General features: G+C 43.8%; 1 protein-coding gene across 1 annotated transcript in view; it reads right to left on the bottom strand.

The window, feature by feature from the left end:
- Positions 1-6,815: 6,815 nt before the first annotated feature.
- Positions 6,816-22,936, bottom strand: part of POLN (DNA polymerase nu) — a 129,145-nt gene continuing 113,024 nt past the window's right edge. Inside the window, 4 exon segments of the mRNA XM_083151402.1 lie at positions 6,816-7,760; positions 9,307-9,362; positions 11,637-11,704; positions 20,858-20,936. Coding sequence (XP_083007528.1) covers positions 7,692-7,760; positions 9,307-9,362; positions 11,637-11,704; positions 20,858-20,936 — 272 coding nt within the window. The 3' untranslated portion in view covers positions 6,816-7,691.

Genomic DNA, 22,936 nt, shown 5'->3' on the forward strand with positions numbered 1-22,936 from the left:
CACTACAATCCCTAGGTCTTAAAGACAGTTCATGTATATCAGGCAACCTGTGGATCTATAGAAGGAATGACTGCAGCGGGTTTGACAATGTGACAGTTAATAATGACTACAACTGTGCAGCAGCTAGGTGATTTGGAAAACGTGGACCGTTGGTAGATCTCGAGGACCGGTTTGGCCACCACCGATGAGTGATTCAATTTTGGGAAATACATGGTTTTATGTGCTTCATGTAGCCGGAGAGTCTCAGTCCCGATAGTACAATAGGAAGTGCGGTCCACACAACAGGAAGCAGGAAGTGTGGGACCACATGTGCATCTTTATGCCAAAAGCATCAGCCCATCCGGAGGCACCCACTCCTGCATGATGGACAGGAAGACCGCGTAAGCATTCCATGTACCGGATGTGCCTGTTGGACTGGACTACAGGAAATAGAGATTCAACCCGGTAATTATAAAGTGCTTTTTTTAGTATTTACACATATTTTGATTATCTTCAAATGATATTTAAGTAAGTCTGTCTCCTATTTAAGGGATTTTTTATATTGTTTTAGAGAAAATTCATGTTAATTATACCATAATTGTTTACGTCAGGTGTGTGGTGCAATTAATTTCTTGAGTGTATTTAAACCCTACCCTTGAAAGAGAGTTAGTTACCTTTGAAAAAGCTGCATAAGCAGCGAAACGTGTTAGTAGGGTTTGCTGGTGTTCTTCAGAAGTCTTTATTCCAGATTGTTCACCCACATCACCCATTTCAGGATCTTCTATAAGCCTCAGGAGCATTGCCCTTCACTGGAAACCACATTGCAATTGTTCCTTTACCATCAAGGACTCTTCTATCCTCAGTGCAGGTATCAAACAAGTTTGGAGGAATGCCACCTCCTTAAAAGCCAGGACTCCATCCACTTCACAGCGACAACAAACAACTTTGGAGAAACGCCACCTCCTTAACCCCTTGAATGGTGAGTTTTGCTGGGGCAGGACAAACCTACCAGGGCAGGTTTGTCCTGCCCCAGCAAAACCCACCACAGATCATCGGAAGCTGCCAGCCCCCCTCACCTTCGCTCCGGTGTTAGTACGCCGGAGCTCCCCTATCGCCACCTGTCAGTGATCACACAGGCGGCAAGCTCGGGGATGTTTCACGGCGGCTCGGGAGGATTTGGGTGCCTGAACTCTCCCGAGTCCCCCCCAAGCCGCTTCAAACATCCCCGAGCCTGCCGCCTGTCAATTACTGGTACTAATGGCAGCGGGGGCAGGGGAGCTCCGGCGTACAATCGCCGGAGCTGAGAGGTGAGGGGACAGCAGAGCGGGAGGGGACAGCAGAGCGGCCACTGGGGAGGTGGGGGGTGCCCGGACAGGTGATGCGCCAGTGGTGCACACCTGGACACCACTGGCGCACACCTTCACTTTAGTGGTATGCCCAGAAATTTTAAAGGCCCCGTCAACAAGCAACAGAAGTGGGAGAGGAGTCCCAATATGTGTCCATTGGACTGATAGAACACCAACATGTGGAAATAGTACGAACTTACCCAGTACTGGTGAACATAGTGGGTGACCAAGCGATTTATAATTTTCCTAATTACCATTATATTTTAACCTTAGTGCACACCATAGTTGTTAATTGTTTTGCAATAGCTTTTTTTATCAATTGATTATATACTGCATTAAATTGATTTGTTTTACATTTCCATTGCCACATGCCTGATATTCCTTAGCGCAGTTATACCTATTCCTACAGTAGGTAAAAGCACACTCATATTAAACACCTATCTTGATATCAACTTTATCTACTATTTTCATCGGACAATATTACATATTCACTAAATAAATGTAGGGGTTAATAATTATTCACATTATCAACATTTTATTATAACTGAAATGAGCATGTTCTTTACATACTTCACATATATATACATACATACATACATACTTACATGTACTTTCCTTTATTGATCTTTGTCACATAAACATGTTATTGCTAATCTGTATATTGCAATGATTACTAAGATCTACCATGATCAATTTGCTACCATCATTTTTCCTACCACTGAACCCCCTGCCCCCCCCCCCCCACCCCATTAAATGGAGCCCAGGGTTTTTGGCACCCTTGCAAACTACAACACAATCATATTCACAATATACTGCATGTAGTCACCCTGATTCCTATTAAACCACAACACAGTGTCCCTTATTCACATTATGACATACATTAGTGCCCCTTATTCAAGTTAGTCTACACAGTAGCACTCCTTAGACATGTATGCCACACAGTTGTGTCGCTCACGCATAATGCCCAAAATAGTATTGCTTATACACATAATGCCAGTAGTACCAGTTACACATATCTGTCTCTGTTCCTCCAGCAGCTTCCTCTCCTCTCTTATTCACTTCAGCAGTGGGAATGGCATGACATAACATATGACATGCCACAAAAGGGAGCCGCTGGGACAGACTTTTCTGTTGGAATTACTGAGCAGGGCTGTGGTGGAGGTGGAACTGAGTTCCATCTACCATTAGAGGTGGTGGAACTCAGTTCCATCCCGTTCCTCCCCATTTTAACCCCTGACAATACCATACCTCCCAACACGATCCATTCTAAGAGAGACAAAATGTTTCTGAACTTCCTTCAGTTGCAGAGATGGGACTGCAGCACATTCCAAAATTCAAATAGGAAAGCCACACTATCTGCCATCAGGGGAGCCACACCTACTGCCATCCCAAATATCACAGCCAAGGACTGACTAGCAGTTTATGTTGCTCCCCTATTGGATTTAATATTGTCTTAACAGCGTTAACAGTGTATATATATCAGTCTAATATTACAAATATTATATTTAATTTAAACATTTTAAACAATTTCAGGTCTAGGAGCTTTTTTTTATACCCATTTCACATCGCAAAAATAACCTGGTCTCTGTGTGATCTGAAAAATTAAATTTAAATTTCCCAGGTTCAGCTACCTGGCATTCCGACCTGGGATTAAAGAAGGGTTCATCCCAGGTCAGACCCGGGTTGCTGTGCAGTGTCAGCCTAAACAGTGACAAAAGGTCAACACAAGCAAAATGTTGGCAAAAGTTTTTTGGGTACTTGTGTATTTTGGCGGCGCCCATCGCATCGCATACCATAACGCATACGATGGTATGCGATGCGACGCGATATCGTACGATAGTGCACGATGGCATACAATTTTCAAATTGTATGCCATTGTACATGGCATACAATGCCATACGATGCGATGCGATTAAACATTGTATAAGCACCCTAATGGGTGCTTATACAATGTTAAGCACCCTAATGGGTGCTTACAATGTTAAATGCACCCCCACGCCACCCCCCCACTATAAACGGGAACCCGAAGCGTGGTGAGGGCAGCGAGCCCGCGAGGGGCGGCGGTACGCGTCCTACGACCTTTTCATACCCCCACTATCCACGTCGGCGTGGAGTTGAGAATAGAATAGTGTGGCGAGCGCAGCGAGCCACGGTCCCCGAAGCGTGGCGAGCGCTGCGAGCCCCGTGAGGGGACGCGGATACCTGTGAAGCCCGCGAAGGGGCGCGTTTACCTGTGAAGGTATCCGCGTCCCCTCGCAGGATAGCTACACTATTCTATTCTCAACTCCACGCCGACGTGGATAGTGGGGGTATGAAAAGGTCGTAGGACGCGTACCGCCGCCCCTCGCCGGCTCGCTGCGCTCGCCACGCTTCGGGTTCACGTTTATAGTGGGGGGGTGGCGTGGGGGTGCATTTAACATTGTAAGCACCCATTAGGGTGCTTATACGATTTTTTATCGTATAGGGGGTCAAAATCGCGTCGCATCGCATGCCATCGGGTACATGGCATGCGATGCGATACGTTCATCGTACGATGGACATCGGGGGGGCCGCCAAAATACACAAGTACCGTTTTTTGTGTCAATGTCAACACCTGAGTATGTGAACTCCAAATGTCAATAACTCATATCAACCTTTTTATGTGTTGACCATTGCCTGACCTGGGTTGCTGTGCAGTGTGAACTGTTAACCTGGATCGAGCAACCCGGGTCCCGTTACACTATGGAGGAGGCAGCGGTTGGAGACAGCGTCAGCTCGAAGTGCTGCCTCTTTCCCTACACCCGATGATGCAAAGCCTCACCGCCCCACCCCTGTCTGATGTCAGCGACACAGCTTATTGCTAAACATTGCAAATGCTAGATTGCTCCCGGGATGGACCCTTGTCCACATCCCAGGTGCAACCCAGCATTTACGATGTGAAAGGGGTATAAGCAATGGAGCAGAAACCACATGTATGTATGTTGCCTACCCTGGGCCTAAAAATAAATCCAAATAGCCACACCTCTTTTTCTATTCAAATCTGTATATTCCAGAAATAAATACTGTGTTGTTATATGTAAAGAGATGGCTAATGTAGCATAACCTAGTGCACGATAGTTTGCATTGTTAGACCTTGGATAAAAAGTCTCGCACCAACCACATTTACCATGGCAGTGTACTGAGTGTATTTTCATTGAAAACACTTTTTGTGACATTTAATAGGATGCTATTTTTCGGCAGAATTTGCATGTTTTCTCGAAATCACCAACCTAATGAGATGCGAATTGCAGTAAAAATGGCACTTTTTGCTGTGAATTCGCACATTCTGAAGTGGCGATTTTTCAATTCGCATCCAGATGTTTTCCCATTAAAAAGTATACAGATACAAATTCGGGAAAACTTTACTAAAAATCGCCACACAAACAGACCAGGTTGTGATGAGTGATTTTGACAGAACCATGCACAGATCAGTGCGATCTGTGCATGGCTCTGTCCCAAAAAAAAAAGTGTAAAAAAAACGGAAAAAGGCGTAGGGTCCCCCTTCCTGAGCATAACCAGCCCTGGGCTCAAAGAGCCAGCCCTGGTTTCATAAAACCAATGAAGGGGTCCCCCCTCCAGAATTTTCCGGCCCATGCTGAAGCCCAGGGCTGTCCCCGATGCCCCTGGGAGTGGGCATCGGCAGGGGCGGGTAATAAGTGACCCACCAGTTGCTCTAGAACTACACATTTTCCCTTGCTAAGATGACAAAACTACAGCTTGCACTCATAAGTAACTTACAGTATGTATCAAGCTTCAAAAAGTGATAAAGTGGAGAGTGATAAATAGCCAGCCAATAAGCTCCTAACTGTCATGTCACAGGCTGGGTTTGAAAAATGGCAGGTAGGAGCTGATTGAATGGCTGTTTATCACTTCCCACTTTTGAAGCTTGATACATCTGGCCCTAAGTAGTGAAGAGCACGACATAGTGTTACAAATGTCTGACAGAAGCTTTTATCTGACACAAATAGAAAACATGGAGAACGCTACACTAATTTGGAGGAAGAATTACAGTAGTATACCTTTTTATTATACAGTAGCAATAAGCACAAATGAATACATGTTATAAGAACTGCAAATAAGAATGTGCTAAAAAAGCAAACACATAAATGTAAACATAAAGATGATGAAGCACTAATAATAATACAAATGAAATCTAAATCTACTCTGCTAATCCGAGGAAATGCTGTACTTCAAAGCAGCTGATAATCATCAACGTGTCGTGTCTGAGGAAGGAAAAGTTGCTTTGGAAAACTCTACAGTCAGTGTTGAGACAAAAACAAAAATAGCAATGGTAACTAAAACAATGGGCTGTGGATTAGCTCACAGACAATGTATAGGTAGACAGTCAATGGGTCGACATGCACTAGACCAACACTGACAAAATGTCAGCCTAAATAGTGACAAAAGGTCAACACAAGCAAAAGTTTTTTGTACGTGGACTCCAACTGTCAATAACTCATATCAACCTTTTTATGTGTTAACCATTGCCATGTTGATCTTTTGTCAATGTCGGCCTAGTCTGCGAGCCTTCCGTATCCTAAAATGATGTGTCCACACTACAGTATAAATAGAACAACAATTGGAAAAAGCTGCTTTCTGTGTATACTAGTGAGAATAAACGTTTAATCACGTGTGTGTGTGTGTGTGTGTGTGTGTGTGTGTAAGACAGCAAAAAAAAGTTTCATATCACTATAGAGAATCACTAAGTTTTTAATTGAGGAATTCACTTGATGGCAGCACTCGTAGGACTCGGTAAAAGCACAAAATATTGGTAGGCAGTTTCTAACAGAGAATAGAGTTTACGGGTGTACAAAAAGCTTATTGTGTTAGAATTCGCTAAATGTGAGTCCATTGTGACAGTACAGCAGAGATTTCGTACGAAGTACCAAACTGAAGCACCTACAGACAAGACAATTCATGCATGGAACTAAAAGTTAAATGAATGCCTGTGTCAGGGAACAGGAACTGGTCAGCCGGGAACATCGGCAGAGACCAAGGGGTCGATCCCGTTTTCACACTGAAAACGGCACAAGAATTAACCCTAACTCACACCCTTCGCAGGGCCGAAGTCAATCAATTACCCTATGGAGGTCCCGCTGTAAAGTGTGCCGGGTCCTGATCATCCGCACCCTTCGGGGTTAATAGGATCAACCCCCATAAATGTTGTAGGTGAAACATTTTTGAGGAGTGCTACAAAGTCAATTCATTGCGCAAGTCGTAAATTGCAGCTGTCGCATCTAACTGTGTGGCAAATTCACACAATAAGCTTTTTGCACACCCATAAATGCCATTTTCTGCCTACCAATCATTTCTGCTTTTACCAAGTCCTACAACTGCTGACATCTATCAAATTCCTTAACCCCTTTCAGTGGTTTCCCTGGGGCAGGACAAATCTACCAGGGCAGGTTTGTCCTGCCCCAGAAATACTCAACACAGAAAGTGCACCACTGCAGGGGATGGGGGGGGGGGGGGGTAGGATGTGTGTGCGCCAGTGGTGCACAGCTAGAAGCACCACTGGCGCCCAACTACCAATCAGTGGCATGCCAGAAATTCCTCGTGAGAGTCGGCTAATGCAGAAATTTCCGGGCAAACCACGAAGCGGTTAATTATAAAACTTGAACAGATTCTATATAGTCATATGAAATTTTTTTACTGTATTGCTTTATTTATTATTGCTTATTACCTTTTTATATTTATATTTTGTACATTATAGTCAACTGAAATACATTCCACTCAATACATATGGTCAACAGTGTGTGTGTGTGTGTGTGTGTGTGTGTGTTTGTGTGGGGGGTGGGGGGGGGGTAATAGATGCAGGTGATGTAATAACAAAATAGTAATATATTTTGCATTATATATTAGGATGCAACTTACATTAAAGCATAACCGTTACCATGTAAATTGAGACGTCCAACCTTTAAAGCTTTTAATTAAAACAGATAAGGCAAGCAAGAGAAAATACATTACTGGCAGAGGGAATTACATCTCAGCAGAGCTGTGCTTGAGCACAGTGCAGTTGTACCTGTGATGACTGTGATAAAGTATATTTGGAACATATTTCTCAGTGAGAAAACACAATATAGATTAAGCACAAGGAATAAATAAAAAGCTGCCGCTCTCTGCTGGGTACCTTGGCTACAATAAGTACAATAAGCTGGTATGATCCAGTCTTGTCCTACTGTGGTTGCCTAGGGCTACAGATAGAATAATGCGAGCTAAATTTACATGTTGGGTATTAGGTGCAGATGAAAGATGCAGGCAAGCGGTTGCTTAGCGATTCACAAAAGAATCAGTGCGGATCTGGGGGGAGAATATGGTTACTAAATAACAGTCCTGTAGGGCGTTGTTCTACTTCACTTGATGCTCAGTCATGCATCCCCAGGATTTTCCACAGGATAAAGTCACTTTCAAAGGGACCTACAAATACATGGATCACTGGTTCTTAAAAAGATCTGCATACTTTACATATAACATGTTAATGGAATATTTCACACTGTTGTGAATGTCATTCATTTCAGTCTCATTCATGTAATCCTACAAGAAACTGGGAGAGTATTGTCATTTCTAAACACATTGTAGCATGTTTAGTACTTACACAATAGAAAGTCATAAGAAGCTATTCACAGGAGCATTTCACTATACTGTATATATGTGTTCCAAATGGCTTGTACTCACTTGTATTTGGACTTGTATTTTGTATACAGTATGTCCTGAAGACAGGGAGCACGTCCCCAAAATGTTGGAGGAGCACGTCCCTGAAACGGTGACTAATAAATCAAGTGTGTTTGACTGCAAATAAGTCTCCAGGTGCCGCCTTTACACATATCGGTGTGTGTGTGTGTATAGATATATACTATATATTTATATAAAGGAGCACTGTTACATCCTGATCCCACTCTGTCATTTGAGTTTGAAGAATAAGAAAATTAATACAATTATGGGGCTTCGATCCCAGTGGCCGTTTATATAGATTCAATATCAACAGCCACCGGGACCCGGAGGGCTACCGGAATCGAACAGGAGGGAAGGAGGGTGATGCGTGGGGGGAGGCTGCATAGAGCACCATTACACTGCCCCCAGGGCTGCCATCACAAATTTTGGGGCCTGAGACTAACAATATCGGCAGGGCCCCCCCTCTCCCTCCTCCCTCTTCCCTTTCCCTGACGTGTTACATTATAATTATTTAATTTACCTGTTTCATGGGCAGGCTGGGTCGGCAAAATGCTTATCCCAGGCACTGGCAGGCTGCACCACTTATCACTCCCTCGTTGTGACACATGCGGCGCCAGCTCCTTGTCCTCTGGGCTCCGTGCGGCGTGACGTCATCACGTCACTTCACACTTGTGGGGGCTTCCTGTGGGGGCTCCTGGCTGTCCTGCTGCCCACTGCACTGCCTGTTTTAAGGTCCCAGGGAGGCAGCGGGCACCATAGTCGCACTCAGGCCATTCTGATACTGTGCGGCGGACTGCAGACGAAGTGCATCCCGCAGCTGTGAGGAAATATGGCGTCCGCCAATTAGAGGTTAGGGCCCGGTGGCTACGTACTGAAGAGTCAGGGGGGTGCTGCGGGGATAGAGTGGCCTGGGCCGGGCCCAGTCCCCATAGCACTCCCCTGTCGGCGGCCCTGCTGCCCCTCGATCTTGTCAGACAAGTCTATTTCTGCTTACGAACCTGGTCCTGCAGGGCCGCGCATTGGGATCAAATCTGCATCGAAGGCAGTTAAACCTGTTCGATTCAGGGTCATTTTTTATTCAATTTCAATTAGATTTTGCTTCTAGAAGCAAAATCTAATTGAAAATTACCCTGAATCAAAGTGTGTGTGCGCCCCAATAGACAACTGTTTAGACAAAAAATAATGATACCAATAGTCAAACTTCACAGTCATCAGCACTATATCCGTTTTTCAAAACTCCTACTATATCTATAGGATCATTAATGACTATTATCACAGTGATTATTTTTACCTTTAATCCAACTCCTTTGGCGTGTTGTAAAGATTCCATGGTGTGTTTAACAAGTGCTTTATTTGGAATATAAAAAGTAAATGAATAACATTTAAATACATATAATGTAAAATGACAAATTAAGTCAAATATGCATGATCAAAGAAATAATTTGCAGTCAATACCAACACGATTTTGAAAATAAGATAAACAAATACAATGTGCTTAATACTTTCTAATACTGCTTTCACATTGCACAACCTGCTCTGACCCGGTTTTTTAAACGTTTCTTTAACCGAATCAGAGCAAGTTTAACCCCCTTCACATTGCATGTTGTAAACGGTATATTACTGGTTAATTACCGTTTTTGTACCTTTCACATTGAACCCATTGTGAAAGGTACACGGTAATTAATCAGTAATATGCCATTCCTCCCCTGGTGCTTGCCAGCGCACACTGCACACACAAGCACACCAAGCAAAGCTACCCCAATGCTGGGCATTAGAGCTGCATTGCTCAGGGGGTGACCCGGAGGCGGCAGCCAAAGCAGCAGCCCACCGCCGCCGTACCAACAGCCAGACCAGTACCTACCTCCCTCCCCTTCCCGGGGCAGAAGCCCCACTCACCCTCCTTCAGCAGCATCTTGCTGTGCGGCTGCTGCCTCCACCCCCTCCGCTCCGACCTGCGGGAGCTGTGGCCGCGCAGCTGGGATGATTTGTGGAGGCCTGTTAGGAGCGCTCCCGGAGCGGCCGCTGCTCAGGTCCCTGGGCCACCCTCACCCACGCCTCTCTGATGGAGACTTCCGTGGGACCGGCCGCAGGCAGGGGGCGACGTGGGAACCGGCTGTCCGCCGCGGGGGAGCCTTTTCAGGCGGACTTCCCCACCGTGACGCCGGCTGTCAACGCTGTCTTCTGCAGTCTCTGCAATTTACCGTGTTATAGCTGCAGTGTGAAAGGGGTATTACTGTCCCCATACATGGTATACTAAATTGAAATCTATGTGAAGTAGACACAAAGAAAACATGACAAACCCATTTCAATCTTTTCATGCGTCGACCTTTCCCTGTTAAACTTTTGTCTATGTCGACCATTTGGTGTTGACCTATTGACGTTCGACCCTTTATACCAGGGGTGGCCAAGCTGGTATATGTATGACACAAGTCTGACTACAGGCCCACAACACATCACATAGGGATCCTACAGGACCGATCTCTTGTGGATCCATCCAGTTGCTGCACAGCTGACACCCAGAAACACTCATTTCATGTATGGAGAGAAATGAGAGATGCACGTGCTCAGTTTGCTCAGACTTGCTAGATGCGGCCCTTGTGGAGCTGTGTGCTGCTCAGAATCAGGCTCTACCTCTTGCTCCTCATACCGATTTCCAACTTCTAACACTGGACAGAAGTTGAACCCTTGTTTCATCACTCACCCGATACTTCCTGAGCTCTATCCTGAATGTTGCTGTCTAATGAGATAACATCTCTCACACTGCAACTGCACATTTCGGTGCATCGTGTGATGTCACTAAACATGGGCAGCCAGAGAGTTGACCAGGCCCAGAGGGGTTACCAGAGTGTGGTTTCAGTAAATTCCCTTCCAGGAATCCGGACGTGTGGCTGGCTGAGCCCCTCAGAATTTTAGGGCCCCTCACAAGGTCAGGGCCCAGTACGGGTGTCCCCTTTGACCCTCCTGTCGCTGACCTGCCCTTGTACTGGCCACATCCTAAAAAACTATACCTAACATTCTGACTTGCACAGATCTTATGTTTATAACCTCACATTTATACCCCTTCCACATCGCACTTTTAAAATGGTATATTGCCGTTTTTTTTCCATTTTAAAACGTTTAAGGCTGCAATGTGAAAGTGCCAGAGTTGATTTACCGGTTAAAGTTAACCGGTATTTCAACACGGTTAAAAAGCAGAGTCCTACACAGTTCAAAGCCGTTTTTTGGCAGTTTGAACAGCTCTTTAATGTGCTATAGAGTAACTCACTTCACCCCCAAACCTTCTCCCATCAGCATTCTGGCTATAACAAACACTCCCTAAGCCCCACAATGTTTAAAAGTTCCTTATAGACTTTCTGGGTCTCTGTTTTGAAACAATCTGATTAGTGTATAATGTTACACTCTACTATTTTGCAATAGGAAAAGTCTATTGTTCCTTATATATACAGTATATATAAATAACGACTCACAACTCATTAGTATCTTTTTATGTCCTTTTTAAAATATGGGGAAGAATATGTAGCCACACCTATGCAGAATCAAGGGGTTTTGAGGTATCATGCCTCATGTTGTGATATATATGACATTTTGCATCAGATAACGGTTTTGTACTGCTGCACCAACCTGCAAATTCCTGGATCTGAGAATCCTCAACTTCAAATAACAGTTCATCATGGATTTGCGCAATTATCCTGAAAGAAATTAATCATGTTTTTTCATCATCATTATTTTTCATTTTCAAAATGTCAACCCACAGTAATCATAAAGGCACAAAGCGCATAATACACACATCATAAGTACTATTGCAAATAGGGAATGTAAGAGTACAAATTCCATAACATAACGGTCACAGAGATACAAGTGCACATAAAACATAACAGGGTAGCGTCTAACGGGGGCTCACAGCGTAGAGGGAGTGGAAACATTGATAGTAGGAGCTAGCAGGACACAAGAGGACAAGGGAGGTAAAGCGTATAAAGGTAACAGATAGTGTGCATACTGAGTTTGGAGCATACTGGCATACTGAGTTTGGAGCGTGTTGGGGAAGTCCAAGTAGTGTGATGAAAGAGAAAAAAAAAAAATCAGTAAATTATATAATCTGCCACTAATAAAAGAGTATTGTGTTTAAAAAAAAAGGAAATAATTATAAGTTTGATCTTTATTTTTATGACTATGCATACAGAAATATATTGGTTTTATACTCTTTTATTGTTATGTCAACATATATGCACACTGTATCGCAATGTTTTCAATGCCAAACTTTCCTACGGTGTATATAAAGAGATAAAAAAAAAAAGAGTATTGTATTTATACTGTAGGTAATTTGCATAATTAATCATTCTTGATGCAACTATGTTTACATTCAAAATATAGCAAACGTATTACAGATAAAGATTGATGGTGAACATTTCATGGCTCACAATTCACCAGAACAAGTTTGGACACTAATGGCATGTGCTCCACTGGGTGCTGCCATCTTTAAATTCACATGCCTCTGAATGCATTTACTGGGGTCACAACATCATTGGTTTTAAAGTTACTATGTATATATTTTGCATATCAACCTCTTTACTGCCAAGTGTCTGTGTGAGGCCTATGGGGATTCACTTTTAGTAAACAGATTTCAGCCCCTGCCCCGATGGTCAGGGTTTGTGCATGCGCATTTCTGTGTATGCTCATTTCTGCGCATCTGCGACTGTGAATGGCCTCTGTGATTTACAATATCGCCAGGCCGTTTGCAGCGGGGAGGGAGGGACAGGGGCGGTGGTGGCGCTGGGCCATGGGAACGCCGCCCGCCCTGTCTTCATCCCGGAGCCCGCAAATAAAAAAGTCAGTCTCCGCTGACTTATATTTGTGAAGGCAAGAGAAATCATTCGATGGTCAATGACCATCGAATAATTTCTCCTGCTGCAGGCACATGCGAGGGGATGTGTCTTTGTAACACATTCCCTCACCTGGTTGCACGGGGAAACAGTGGTGGGGAGGCGGCCTCACAAGGACTCGGTAAGCTGCGAGCTTCATTAGATTTGGGTGAGTAGTTGTGTTTCTGTGCAGGGTAAATACTGGCCGCTTTATTTTTACACTGCAAATTAGATTTCAGTTTTAACACACCCCACCCTTTATAAAAACGTACAGCAATAATTTATTACACAAAAGGCATATTTCACTTTCTGTAACACAAATTTCAGTAAAGATGATTATATATTAAAAAATTTACAGCCCTTCCTCTTCATAAAATATAATTTGCTTTTACTTTTCAGTTACCTTTTTATTAATAACTTTACTCCACAGCTGTATAATGAACACACTGCAATTTCCTGACTTATTATTTGAAACACAACTTTACGATCATGTTAAATCACAGAAGACTTATATTTTTAGTAAATAATTAAGCTCTATGTAAACAATTTAATGCAATCTCACGACACACTATAAAAACCGCTGTAAATAAATTGTGGATTTCATGCTGTGTACAAAGAGAATGTTTTTCTGATTATTTTTCATTCTACATCCTCCTCCATCTCTGACTCCCCAACTCTATTTCCCCGTTTCATGGAATTTTATAGTTACTCATGGTCTTCCATATGAATTATTTATGAGCTTCATTACCACCATCACCTTATCTCATTGGTAATGCTTTATAACATCCCAACTCTCCACTGCTAACTTTCATCACCTTGCCATCTTATAAAACAATTCTGTTCATCTGTCTTTATAAGGGTACACACCTTCTCTCTAATGTTCTCGCCTCATTAATCCTCAACCATAGTATAAGTTCTAGGACATACTTTCTTGGAACTCGGGCTTCTTAACGTACTGTATAGAGTAACATAGTAATACAGTAATTAAGGCTGAAAAAAGCCATTAGTCCATTGAGTTCAACCTATCTAACTTGTAACTAGTGACGTGAGTCAGTCATATCTATAGGATTCCCTTAGTGGAAAAAATGCATCCAGTTTTGATTTAAATTCATTAACAGTAGTTGCTGTAACCACCCCCACCGGCAATGAGTTCCAGAATGTTACTGCTCTAATGGTGAAGAATCCTCTTCTTAATTCAGTACAGAATTTATTTTCCTTGAGCCTCAGTACATGCCCGAGTGTCCTAAGTATAGGCCTGTTAGTGACCAATCATCTCCCAGTTCCATATGATTCCCAATCCTGTATTTGAACATACCAATCATATCACCTCTCAACCATTTCTCCAGTGAAAACATATTCAGCCTGGTTATCCTATCTTTGTATTCTAGTGACCTTTTACTAGTCACCCTTCTCTGTACCTGTTCCAATTCATTTATGTCCTTTTTAAGGTGCGGTGCCCAGAACTGAACACAGTATTCCAAGTGTGGTCTCACCAATGCCTTGTAAAGAGGCATTATCACATTGGCATCCCTTGAATCCATACCCCTTGCATGCCAGTGTCGGGTTTGCTTTTGCTGCTGCACTTGAGCAGTGTGCACTATTACCCAATGTATTATCTATGATGAACCCCAAGTCTTTCTCTACAGCAGAATTCCCTATAATAACTCCATTTAGCCTATAAGTAGCTTGTTCATTTTTGTTACCAGTAGATACCCAAAACACGAGTCATGAAATTAGAGTGGCTTCCTTATTCACTACTTTAAAAACCTATTACTTACATGCAATTTACGTAATCCTCATTAGTCACGTATTAAAAAAAAAAAAAAGTCTTCAAATCCATATATATGTGATTTTCGATAATAATACAAAATATAATATCTGATTATTATACTTGATTTGCAAGCAAATGTAAAGTGCAAAGTAATGGAAATTAATAATGTTAATTTCATTAACCATAGTTATAAGACTCCATAATGTTCGCCAGGCAGCCAGAGTTATAAAATATAATCAACAACCATACAAGAACATACAACGATGATGAAAAAGGTGCAAAAAAAGTGTGTAGGGTAATGGATCTGGTGAAATGAGACTTCCTAATGGATGGTGCCAACTTTGCCTTTGAAGTAGTCTCCCTTCTCGTGATTAATTATCGTTCACCACAGTAATTATCATTAAAACATATGACTAAATCGCAAGCTATCTAGAAGACACATCAGGCATCCCAAGAAATAATATTTCCTCTGTATATTACTTCATTATACTCCTCTGCATACACTCTTAGGAACTCCACCTTTATTATAGCAGACGATATATTTGCAACCTCTTCACACTCTTCTCCCAATCAGCTGGATCCTAATCCCCCTCCTTTATCACACATCTAACTCAGTTCCTTCTTCTCAACATGCATCTTATCATTTACAGCCAAACCTGCTGTTATAAAGATCATTAAAAATATATTTTAGGCCAGAGCCTTAATACATATTTCAGACTCATTATTAGCCAAATAAATGACATCTAATAATAAGCAAAATTTTATATCTGAAATAACAGAAGTGTTTGTAACTTTCAAATGTTTTCAAACGCACAATACTGAAATGATCAGTAAAAGGGAAGTACTGACCCTAGTGGATGTCTAGTTCCATGGGGGTCTATTGCTGGGGTGACTTCTCCCCTCAAAAAAGTTGCGCGCAATCCTCTCTTGAGCCACCCGGGACCTTACCGGGGGGCAGGATAGCATGCAATATTGTGTATCGTATGCGGTCCTTTACCAACTAATAAGCTCCCAACTGCATTGTTACATGCTACACTTGAAAAATAACAGTTAGGAGCTGGTTGGCTGGTACTTTATCTCCATCCACAAGGCTTAGTACATGCTCCACATCTTAGACATATGCAGTAATGCCCATTTCAAGGAATTATAGGCCTTAAATGGGGAACCATGGCACCTAGAGCAAGCTCATGACTCTGCTGATCCAGGGGCTTCCCACAGCTCTGTCCTCTGCGCTGCTGTGTCAGCACAGCAAGCACTCCGAGGCTTGAGTGACACATTGGTGGCCCCAGCACCGCTCTCTAGTCTGGCCACCTGGCACAGAGTGATGTATGTACATGCGGCTCGGAACGCAAAGTCCCGGCAGTAAGGGTTCTTGCAGCAGCCGCTCGGCACCCCCTGAAACTTCTGGAGCGCGCACTTCACTGGAACTATCCTCCCTATTTCCCGCCTGCATCTCAAGTCCCCTGGTCCTTGCGCCCAACTCCTAGACAACTTGTCCACTAACTTTCTCCCCTCTGACCTTCCCTCACTCATTTTAGGGACTACAACCTTACTATTGATGAACACTACCACATCCAAACTACTTTTACAGATTAGCTTGTTTGGCATTTCTCACTTCCATATTTGTGGCCACCCTTTGGACTGATTCCTGATTTCAATAACTCTGTCTGGTGTTCAGCCCCTATCGTTTAACATCTCTCTGCTCCTTCCCCTCTCTGAATTATCACTGAAAACCATTGATCCCACCAGCCACAAGCCACTCTCTTTCCACCCCATCACAGCCCTCCCCTGCCCCAGCCAAACTGTCACACTATTATTATTTTGGTATCACATTTCCATTCAGAAGCCTACATCAATCAACCCCAATAATATTATAATTGCTTGTAACACATTATCTTCATAAATGCCTCAACAGGATTTCACACTGAATTGCTTTGTTTCAAATTCATCATCTCCTCCAACAGCTCTGCAATTTCCTGATGTAAACAGTCCTACACATTCGTTGTCACAGTGTTTGGCTCCATCTTCCCTCCTATTCCCCTTTCTGTTGGAGTTCTCCAAGGTTTTCTCCTTGATCCCTTTCTCCCACTGTGTGCTTCCCAGCTCCTTTCAGCCTCCATTAACACCTATAAGCTTATGACACACAACTTTATATTATTCCCTCTATCTTCCCCCACAATATGAAATATGGACCATCCCCCTCTGTGATGTGATAACAATACCTGTAAGTTAATAAAACTAAACTCACTGTCTTTCCCCTTCCGAAGTCATCTCTTCTCCACTCCTCTCCGTCTGCACTGACAGCTTCCTCTCCTGGTATCCAGAGTCTATCCACCTTGACTCCATTCTCTCATTCACCCTTCACCCAATCTTGGGCCTATAAAATCAACAATATTTCTAGGATCTGGCACTTTCTCACCCGTTATTCACACCCGTATCAAACATGCTAACTGTAATCTTCTCCTCTCTGATCCACCCATCTCTCACCATGCCACACTGTAATCTCACATCAACTCCTCTGCCCACCTTATTTTCCTCACTTGTCACTCCACATCTACTCACCCACTCTTTGAGACACCCCATTAGCTCCCTGTACTACACCAGATTCATTTAAACTGTTCTCACTAATTTACAAAGCCCTTAGTTACTCCGCCCCCTAAATCCTCAACCTCATCTCCGCTCACACTCCGCTCCACTCACACTCAAGCTCAGCCAGCAATTGACAACAGTACTTCCTCGCTACCTGCTTGTTTACTTTTCACCACCAAGACTTGTTGCATGCTGCTCACATCCTCTGGAATGCCCTCCCTTGCTTCCCCTAGCTACTTTAAAGGCCCATACACACAGAAAGCAGCTCACTTTTACCATTTGAGCTGCTTTCAGCTCAATCGCCGGCCCCCGCCACATCTGCTAGTGTTACCAGCAGATGAGTGGCGTGGTGGATGTCTTACCATAGCGTCCTGCTATGGAAAGACATCCACCCCCATGAAAAATCGCTTGGGCGCGTGAAAATTGCTCAGTGTGTATGCATGCGTATTCGCTGTGCACACAAACACTGGGCAAAAATATTATTATAATTTAAACTATTGTAATGCAGAGCCCTCCCTATGTCTAGTTAGGTAATTATGCCTTTTGGACCTTACTCAGGTCCGTTCACATGGCCGCGTGCGTTCGGACGGGGCCGCTGTTTTCTCTTTGCGCATGCGCTTGGTGCAGAATGTTCGCCGGGTGTACGTACCCATCCTTGAAGCAAAGTGGGCGGGGCGGACCATTAGCATATGGGAACGCCCAGCATTTCATGGGCGTTCCCATGAGAATACTGGGCGCTCTCATGCTAATGGCCGATGGCGCGGGTGCGCGAGCGTGGCCAGCTGACATCACCGGATGTCAGCTGCCCGCCCTCTTCCCTCAGAATGTGCACGCAGATATAAGGTTGCTCTGGGCAACCGTAGACCTGCATGCACGTTCCACATCATTCGATGTTCGATGATGTGGGTGTTCCCCCGCAGGCTGGGAATGGATGTTTATGTAAAACATCCATTCGCAGCCAGTGTAAACATATGCACCGTGCCGGCTTACCACCATTTGTAATGCGGGATCTGGTTGACTCGCATGGATGTGAATTCGCGTCAGAGGGAATCATCCAGAATAACCCACTTTGTGGGTTGCATTTATACACCTATGTCAGTTTTTTATTTTTGTATGTGATATTGCTGACTGTAAACCAAAGTAATTCACTATGATGTTACTGTAGCTCATGGTTTAAGCGAACACTGACAGAGTTACAGAAAGGCTTTTTTACACGTTCTAGAAAGTTATGTTTATTTGTAGCTCTATTAGATAAATCATATTGGAAAATGAAAAGGGATGGGTTTTGTGTGTCTTTGGCAGGAGAATGAAAGCGTGGTTTGCACAGGTCTGTATTCAGCCCCGCCCCCAATGGTGGGGGTCTACCTCATTACCTCACCTGTGCTCCTGTCCTGTTCTTCCCTTCCTCTACTTCATCTTCAGTCTCCTTGACAATTTCCACACCTACTTCTGAACTGATGCTGATTTTAGTTCTACCAGTTATACCCCTATTTATACTGTATCTTTCAACACACCCTGTACGTTACCTTGTAATTTGTTTTTTTTTGTTTGCTATGTACGGCGCTGCGGACACTTTGCGGCGCCTTATAAATAAACGTACTACTACTACTACTACTACGTATGCGCGATTATGCACATTTGCAAACCCCCACAGCAAGCGCCTACGCAGATTCTTAATTCACCGGGGCGCTCGCTGTCTGAGTGACAGGTAGGGGGCGTTTCACCCAGCTTTTCATGGGCGTGTCCACTAAAACGGTGGGCAGGTCCATAGAAACGCTGGACGGGCCCGTCAGAACGCAGGCCTGCTTGGGGTGGATGACGTCACATGACATCAGCACCTGCCCCAATTTGGCCACCTCCGTGCAGAAGCCTTACTTTTATCTGCTAGGAGAGGGGAGGGGGGGGGGGGAAATAATAATTTGAGGGTGAGTAACCATCAAATGATTTTTCCTCTGTTCGGACATAAGCCTACACATCTGCTCGCTAGGTAGCGAATATATGCAGCCTAGCGAACAGGTCTGAATGACCCCCTATGTTGCGGACTTTAATTTCAACGTCCAATATGTGAAAATCAGGCTGCTGCTCCATCTAGTGGTGAAGCAGAGTAATCCGCGTACTGTAGATGTGAGCTGCAATAGATACCTTTTCACATTTAGTTAAGCAGGATACAGGCACAGCATCAAATATTTTGTGACCACATACAAGCCATCCAACTGCCATATAGAGCACAGAGATGACAAAGGAAGCTGTGAACCTGCATGTGACTATTTCCTTTGCAGTCAGTAAAGTAATCCAAGCATAGAGCGGCAATATGGAATATTTTTTTCAGGGCTATTTACCATTGTAAAATCACCAAGACACAGGCTCTGAAGAGAGACGCTTCTGATGATCAGTAGGAAGTGAAGTGATGGCTTATAATAATATCGCTTTACTTTAGGTTCACCAGATGCTACAGGGAAGCAGCACATGCGCAACCACCCAGCTGTACACGTGCAGAGTGAAAAAACGTGCAATGGCCATTGCAGTCACTCCAGCCCCAATAGGGAACATTTGTTTAACACTGTGATGGTTCAAAGAGGGGGCCCATGTGCAGGCTCTGTGTGGACCCCCACCTCTCCAGGGGTGCAGTAGGCTCTGGCTTTGTGGTAGAGTCTACTGCACATGCACAGGTCTCTAAGAACATGGTGCCTTGGTACAAGGGACATCTCTATTATGCATACGTCAATCACCAAGAAAATGGATGCCATGCCACGTTCCTGGTGATTTCTTCAGCCAGCAGCGATTTGACAAAGCGCTAAGTATAATTATATGGGTGCAAGGATGTTTGCAGCCTAGCGAACAGGTAAACACTTACCAACCGAACGTTCACCCCCCCAACCCCCCCCCCCCCCCCCCCCGTTCGCAAATAAAACTCACCACAAGGTTACTGCAGCCCTTAACAGGGTATAACAATGAGCCAAAACAAACAATACACGATAATGTAGGGCAGGTACATGGTATATAAACATTGTTGCATCAGGGGACAGGACACTGAAATGTGGCAGAAACTGATGGTCAGGCGATGTTGTAGGGAGTAAGGACTAGAAAATAGTCTAATATGGGAAAAGAATGTGGAAGCCATTGATGAAGTAGGAAGTCTTAAAAGCTCCTTTGAAGTTCAGTGCAGTCTGATAGAGAGAGGTAGAGAATTCCAGAGGTAGGGAGCACCATGAGCGAAATCTCGGAGACAGGAATAGGAGAAGTAATTAGTTGGCAGGAGAGGTGATGTGTATTTGTGGAGCAAAGAGTGTGGGCGGGAGTGCAAAGGGAGATCAGATATATACAAGGGTGAGGAATGGATAAGGGCTTATTGAGTGTTAACGCTTGAACTGGATTCATAATGTAAAGGGGAGCCAGTGTAGGTTCATAAGAGGGGAGCTGGACATAGTACAAATAGCTGTGATAATTCGTTATACTGAAATATGAGACCCATTATGTTTTCCTTATCACCCAGGAAAGTTCATATTTTTTCTACATATTTTTTATTATAGAAATGAATACATTTGTTCTAGCATATGAGCAGAATAAGGTCATTATGTACAGTATGTGAATAATCAGTTACAGTTCCACAGATGTTCACTAACCTGGATGTTAAACTAGAAGAAGACGCGATTGATGATGAAATTGTAATCATTGCCAGTTTGCATAGGTCAGCAGCCGACCCTAGAATAAATGTGCATGTTAAAGTAGTCAGAATGATAGGCTAAAAAAACAACACATAAATGAGGCACACATAAAAAATAGATTTGTGATTTTTCTATGCTGCCTCAATGCTAAGAACCTTTTCATCATGAATGAGCATATACTACTACAGACAGAATAACAATTGCAAAAGATTATCCCATACCTATCACATGTATATTAACTGTTACATGGCATGTCTATATGAGCATCACATTTCCAGTTACTTAAAACGCTGTAGTTCATTTTAATTATATATTTATTCAAAATTGATTCAGTAAAAAAAAAAAAGATTTTAAAATATCTAGATTTTATTATTTTCATTATTGGTAATAATGCTGGTTATACAGTATACAAAAGTATCATTAAAGTGTTTATTTAAAAAATTGCCATGGCCAAAGGCTGTGTTTGAAAAATGACAGGACGGAAATGGTGGGTACATTGGGGCAGATGTATTAAGCCTGGTGAAGAGATAAACTGGAGATAATTTGGAAGGAGATAACGCACCAGCCAATCAGATCCCAACTGTCATATTTCAAACACAGCTGATTGGCTGGTGCGTTATCTCTTCCATGTTATCTCCACTTTAACTCCAGTTTATCTCTTCTCCAGGCTTAATACATCTGCCCCACAATCTCTCACCAGACTTTGACAAATATACCGCACATACTATAAAATGACAGAAGCGGATTGGTTACTACTTTATCTCTCAACACTTTTCTCCCGCCAAACTTTAATAAACCACTGTCCATATTACCTGTGCAGGTACACATAAATTCTATAAGTTTTTTTTTTGTTGGGAGGTAGAATTTGTTAGAAGACAATTAACCTACCACCGAGTGTTTGTATAGTGGGAGGAAACTGTAGCAGCCAAAAGAAACCCATACAGACAATGAAAGAACATACAGACCCCACATAGATAGGGAGATGGTCGGAATTTAACTGATGACCTTGAGGCAGCAATGTTAATCAAGGTGTCACTGTCTGTCCCTTTGCATTAGTTAAAAAAAACACACTCACTTCATATGGGAGATGCTTTCTAATGGGTGTCTTCCACTCTACATCAAATTGCCCTTGCTCTAGCATAAGACAGAGGAGCAGTAAGAAGCAATTGTATGGAGGAAGTTATCCTAGGAGCTTCAAGGAGGAAGCTGTCCTAGGAGCTACATGGGGGAAACCCACCCAGGAGCTGCATGGGGGTAGCCCACCCAGGTGCTGCATGAAGGAAACCCACCCAGGAGCTGCATGGAGGAAGCCCACCCATGCGCTGCATGAAAGAGGCTCATCCATGTGCTGCATGAAATAAGGCCTCCCAGGAGCTGTATGGAGGAAGCCCACCCAGGAGCTGCATGGAGGAAGACAATCAAGGAGCTGCATGGAGGAAGTCCATCCAGGAACTGCGTGGAGGAAACCCATCCAGGAGTTGCGTGGAGAAAGCCCATCCAGGAGCTGCGTGGAGGAAGCTCACCCCTGTGCTGCATGGAGGAAGCTCACCCAGGAGCTGCATGGAGGAAGCCCACTCAGGAGCTGCATGGAGGAAGCCCACCCATGCTCTGCATGAAAGAAGCCCATCCATGTGCTGCATGAAAGAAGCCCACTCAGGAGCTGCATGGAGAAAGACCAACCAGGAGCTGCATGGAGGAAGACAATCCAGGAACTGCATGGAGGAAGCCCACCGCTGTGCTGCATGGAGGAAACCCATCGAGGAGCTGCATGGAACAAGTCCACCCAGTTGCTGCATGGAAGAAGCCCACCCAGGAGCTACATGGAGGAAGCCCACCCAGGAGCTGCATGAAAGAAGCCTACCCAGGAGCTGCATGGGGTACCCCACCCAGGAACTGCATGGAGGAATCCAATCCAGGAACTGCATGGAGGAAGCTCATTGAGGAACTGCATGGAGAAAGTCCATGAAAGATGCCCACCCATGCGCTACATGAAAGAAGCCCACCCTTGCACTGCATGAAAGAAGCCCACCCATGAGC

The sequence above is a fragment of the Crinia signifera genome, chromosome 1, assembly GCF_055691185.1.
Source record: "Crinia signifera chromosome 1, ASM5569118v1, whole genome shotgun sequence".
Classification (NCBI taxonomy): Eukaryota; Metazoa; Chordata; class Amphibia; order Anura; family Myobatrachidae; genus Crinia; species Crinia signifera.